General features: G+C 41.6%; 1 protein-coding gene across 1 annotated transcript in view; it reads left to right on the forward strand.

The window, feature by feature from the left end:
* Window positions 1–4,179, forward strand: part of wdr27 (WD repeat domain 27) — a 152,791-nt gene extending 148,612 nt beyond the window's left edge. The window contains exon 24 of the mRNA XM_090212994.1: window positions 3,609–4,179. Coding sequence (XP_090069120.1) covers window positions 3,609–3,686 — 78 coding nt within the window. The 3' untranslated portion in view covers window positions 3,687–4,179. The remainder of the gene's footprint in view (window positions 1–3,608) is intronic.
* The last annotated feature ends 1,821 nt before the right edge of the window (window positions 4,180–6,000 follow it).

The raw sequence follows: 6,000 nt of genomic DNA on the forward strand, positions 1-6,000 counted from the left end.
CCATGTCAGATAGCAATGTTTAGATTGTTATTTAATCCAGCCAGCTATAAAAAATTAAAACAACTTGCACAGGGCCCTGACCTCCAGGAGGCCACCATTGATTTTGTTAGTCTTTCTCACTCAGATATCATATTAACATGGCATAAGTCATGGAAAATGTGTACATGGAAAAAAATGTGTAGAATTGCAGGAAATTAGCTTTAAAACTGCTAAAATTTCTTTCCACCACATGATAAAATGGATAGAATTGCAGGAAATTAGCTGTAAAATTGTAGAAAAAAATTCCCTCTGCCTCAAGCCAAAATAATTAGAATTCAATGATTGCTACATTTTCTTAACGCCCCATGGCAAAGATTGTAGAATTGCGTGAAATCAACTGTGTGAAATTAAAATGATTTTGCGGCAAGGTGGGGGGGCTCCCAAACAAATCTTGCATAAGGGCCCCAAAAGGTTAGAGCCAGCCCTGCGTGTGTGTGTCAGTGAACTCTCCTCTTCTAGCGTTCCACACACAGCTGGATATTGTCCCTGTGTCTCCAGTAAGGAGGATCTGCTACAGCATCAACATCCGAACCAGAAGAGATTAAAAAAAATAAACCCTGATAGATATAGGGCGAGACAGTGTGTGTGTGCGTACGTTTGTGCGCATATGTGTGTGTCTGATTAAATAAATAAACCCTGATAGATACTAGTCAGCCCTACTAGTGTTTGACTCATCTTCCATCCAAACACTTCAGACTCTTCTTACTCTTTCCCAACAGGGGTGTATTCACTCATCAATCCTCAGAAAGTTTAGCTGAAGTGCATTGTTAGGGCTAAGCAGACTACTTGTGTTTGACTGATGTTCTGACTCTTTCCTATCATATCAGGGTGTTGACTGCATATGGTCCTATTCACTCATCCATCCTTAGAAAGTTTAGCTGATGTCCTGGTCTCTCGTTGATATCAGACCTGGCTCTAATCATATTTAATATATTTTAAATACTTGTGCTTCATTGAGCTTGCCTGGCGCAATGAAACCAATGGAATAGTCCCTGTCATTTTTTGCACCTGTGCAGATCTTTTGTGTGATGAAATACAGATAATTTTTGGGGTGTATGTTAACCTGAGGTCACAGACTAGTACAGTACAGTGTTGACTAATGTCTCGGAGTGACATCAATTTCCACAGCTCTCATAACCCATTATGAATGAGTACCATAAGTCTCACTATGAACCCCAAATGGAAGGTTTATCAGTATGCGTCCCAAATGGCACCGTATTCTCTTTATAGCGCACAACTTTTGACCAGAGCGCTATGGGTCCTGGTCAAAAGTGGTACACTTAATAGGTACTGGAGTGCTGTTGAGGACACAGACTCTCTCACACAGGCCAGAATCTCACTATGAACTCTAAATGGAAGGTTTCCCAGGTTGCATTGGAGCCTGTAGATTGGCTGCCGTAGTGGTGAGGTAATGTTGCTCTGGCCCGGGTCACTGGCTGATTGGCCGACAGGGGATAGCTGAGATCATGATCCCTCCTCTTTGAGAGAGAGATGCAGCTGAGGACAAGGGGATACGTGTGTGGGGGAGAGGTAGGTGTGGTGTGTGTGTGTGTGCGTGTCTACGTCTGTGAATGCGTGTGTCTGTATCCATGAGTGTGTGGGGGAGAGTTATGTGTGTGTGTGTGTGCGTGCGTGTCTACGTCCGTGAATGCATGTGTCTGTATCCATGAGTGTGTGGGTCAGGCTGCTTGGCTTAATATCTTTTTTACACACAATAACCCATAATGCCAGTGAAAACATATTTTTTGAAATGTTTGCAAATGTATTGAAAATGAAATACAGAAATATCTAATTTACATAAGTATTCACACCCGTTACTCAATACATGTTAGAATCACCTTTGGCAGGTATTACAGCTTTGCACACCTGGATTGTACAATATTTTTTGCACATTATTTTTTTCAAAATTCTTCAAGCTCTGTCAAGTTGATTGTTGATAATTGCTTGACAGCCATTTTCAAGTCTTGACATAGATTTTCAAGCTGATTTAAGTCTAAACTGTAACTAGCCCACTCAAGAACATTCCATGTAATTTTCCCTGTGCTTAGCGCTATTCTGTTTCTTTTTATCCCCAAAAACTCCCTAGTCCTTGCCAATGACAAGCGTACCCATAACAAGATGCAGCCACCACCATGCTTGATACTCAGGGATGTGTTGTGTTGGATTTGCCCCAAACATAACGCTTTATATTCAGGACATAAAGTTAATTTCTTTGCCACATTATTTGCAGTTTTACTTTAGTGCCTTGTTGCAAACAGAATGCATGTTTGCAACAAGGCTTCCTACTTTTGTAGTATTGTGGAGTAACTACAATGTTGTTTATCCATCCTCAGTTTTCTCCTATCACAGCCATTAAACCCATTGGCGTCATGGTGAAATCCCTGAGCAGTTTCTTTCCTCTCTGGCAACTGAGTTAGTAAGGACACCTTTACCTTTGTAGTGACTGGATGTATTGATACACCATCCAAAGTGTAATTAATAAATTCACCATACTAAAAGGGGTATTCAATGTCTGCTTTTTTCATTTTTACTCATCTACCAATAGGTGCCCTTTTTTTGCGAGGCATTGGAAAACCTCCCAGGTCTTTGTGTTTGAATCTGTGTTTGAAATTCACTGCTCCACTGAGGGACCTTACAGATAATTGTATGTGTGGGGTACAGAGATGAGGTAGTAATTAAAAAATCATGTTAATTATTGCATACAGAGTCCATGCAACTTATGTAGAACTATGTAGAACCTAAAAGGGTTATTCGGCTGTCCGCAAGGAGAACCCTTTAAAAACCCTTTTTGGTTCCACGTGGAACCCTTTTGGTTCCAGGTAGAAATAACCCCTTTGAGTTCCATGTAGAACCCTTTCCACAGAGGGTTCTACATGGAACCCAAATAAGTTCTACCGGGATCAAAAAAGGTTATTCTATGGGGCAGCCGAATAACCCTTTTTTCTGAGCATGTAGGTTATAGGGGGCTATTTGGGACACAGTGTGGACGGTCTGAGAATTGCTATGAGATATCATAAACCTGGGGATTTAACTGCTGCAAAGTTCTTAGTTTAGCTTTGTTGTAGAGATCAGTGCTGTTATGCAATATTGCATGGCTTTCCCCAATTAGAAGTTTGGATCATGCTGAGTTAAATGTAACAGTATGATTAGAGGGAATAAATAGCCTAATAGCCTGGTCCCAGATATTTCTCTACTGTCTGTTGTGCTCCTATGGTCGTTGTCATGAGAAAACTGCCAACTGCTACGGTTGTTTTCATGCCAGTTGATTAAGGCGGCATTGAGAGCATTTCTTAGTTGGCTTTGCTATTCTGTTTAGTTACAGATGATCCAATCGCTAAATACTTAGTTTTGTACAGAACTCCTCATTTTGACGTCCCCAGAAACGACTTCAAAGGTGCCCGTCTCAGACTGAAGTAGGTAGCGAACATACTGTAGAGCAGCGGAAGATCTCAGTTTAAGTCATCAGGAAAAGGGAATACAGTCGGTCTCTGTTTATAATCACCCTCATGTGATCAGTCAAAGGGTAGCGTGATGATGTCATCCTTATTCTCTGTCTTTCTCCTTCTCAGCTGCTGACCGGGACTCTGGACGGGAGGCTGAGTCTGTTCCGCCCTGGCAACGCCGCCATCAGGGTCACCCTGTCATGACAACCGGCTGGATCCCATTACAGGAGGCAAGCGCATTCAAACATTTGAAAGAAAGCAAATGCTATATGAACCCAGGTCTGGACCTGACAATGACGCTTGTGTTATTTACACCATACTGTAATGGGGACCAACGGGCCTCGTTAGCTAGAGAGCTTCCTTTTATCCCATTGGCTGTGATCTCACAGTGAGGCTTTACAGAGGGATGGATGCCAGGGCCTGGAGAGTTACAGCAGCATTACTGAGACCCAGGGGCTACAGTGACATCACCATCTGACTGCACCGCTCAGCAGCCTGCGAGTCTGACACGCAGACGTTACTACATACTAACACACCCATCCACATGTACAGATGTATTTACATTAGAATGGAGACACACACAGACCTAGACAGAAAGAAAAGACTGGTATGTTCAGTACAGAACTATATATCACCTATATCCCAACAGTACAGTAGGTGAAATGTGAATATTCAAGATTAAACTGATTTGAATGCATACAGAATGCTTAACTGTTTTTGTGCTTCTTACTGTCCTTCTCCGTTCCACACTTCCATAGTTCTGGCAATTAGGCCTACTGCTCAGATAACATATTTATCCCCCCCCCCCTCTCCCTGTTGGTGATGGTGTGAACATACACTTAGTGTATAAAACGTTAGGAACGTCTTTCCATGACATAGACCGACCAGGTGAATCCAGGTGAAAGATATGATCCCTTATCGATGTCACTTGCAACTCAATATAAGGAAGGTGTTCATAATGTTTGGTATACTCAGTGTATGGGGAAGGTACTGTCCTGTACTGTCTGGATGGAACAATATGTATGGTGGAGACAGTACTGTAGATCAGAGGACATCCGCTAGTGTTCTTGGCCACTAAAAGGGAACCAATATGGCATCTCAGGTTTTTTTATAGACTTTGTAAGGATTAGGCAAAAGATCAATAGTCGGGTCTCGGTTCCTGTCAAGCTGATAAAATAATTTAAATGTTGAAAGATAATGATTCAATAATTCCACTCTGAAACCTTATAATTGTATGAAATTGATTAGAATCATAAAATTATAATCTGATCATGTGTGTAGTGGATGTATCTGTATAGTGGAAAAACACAGACTGTCTGAGCAAGGCGTAGCTCAGGATTTGAACTTGTATGTGGGGGCCGAAGAAAGATACCGAGAACAGTTAAACTGTGTTTGGACCGACCTGGTTAGGCCTCTATGTGGGCATAGGGAGTACTTCTCAAGGTTTCCCTAATCTCGGGGGAATGGAATTGTCGGCTGGGTAGTGATACCGTGGTGAGAACTATGGAGAAGGATAAAACTCACCTACTGTTTGTGTGGAAGTATGTGCGTAGGATATAGAGGTCGACCAATTATGATTTTTCAACGCCGATACCGATTATTGGAGGACCAAAAAAAGCCGATGCCGATTAATCGGCCGATTTTTTTTTTTTTTTACCGTGTATTTGTAATAATGACAATTATAACAATACTGAATGAACACTTATTTTAACTTAATATAATACATCAATAAAATCAATTTAGCCTCAAATAAATAATGAAACATGCTCAATTTGGTTTAAATAATGCAAAAACAAAGTGTTGGAGATGAAAGTAAAAGTGCAATATGTGCCATGTAAGAAAGCTAACGTTTCAGTTCCTTGCTCAAAACATGAGAAGATATGAAAGCTGGTGGTTCCTTTTAACATGAGTCTTTAATATTCCCAGGTAAGAAGTTTCAGGTTGTAGTTATTATAGGAATTTTAGGACTATTTCCCTCTATACCATTTGTATTTCATTAACCTTTGACTATTGGACGTTCTTATAGGCACTTTAGTATTGCCAGTGTAATAGTATAGCTTTACGCCCCTCTCCTCGCTCTTCCCTGGGCTCGAACCAGGAACACAACGACAACAGCCACCCTCGAAGCAGCGTGACCCATGCAGAGCAAGGGGAACAACCACTCCAAGTCTCAGAGCGAGTGATGTTTGAAACGCCATTAGCGCGCACCCGGCTAACTAGCTAGCCATTTCACATCGGTTATACCAGCCTCATCTCGGGAGTTGATAGGCTTGAAGTCATAAACAGCTCAATGCTTGACGCACAACGAAGAGCTGCTGGCAAAACGCACGAAAGTGCTGTTTGAATGAATGCTTACGAGCCTGCTGCTGCCTACCACCGCTCAGTCAGCAGGTACTTGTATGCTTGTATGCTCAGTCAGATTATATGCAACGCAGGACACGCTAGATAAACTAGTAATATCATCAACCATGTGTAGTTAACTAGTGATTATGATTGATTGTTTTTTTATAAGATAAGT

Source organism: Oncorhynchus mykiss, chromosome 20 (assembly GCF_057628025.1).
Source record: "Oncorhynchus mykiss isolate SJ-2025 chromosome 20, ASM5762802v1, whole genome shotgun sequence".
In the NCBI taxonomy this organism is placed as follows: Eukaryota; Metazoa; Chordata; class Actinopteri; order Salmoniformes; family Salmonidae; genus Oncorhynchus; species Oncorhynchus mykiss.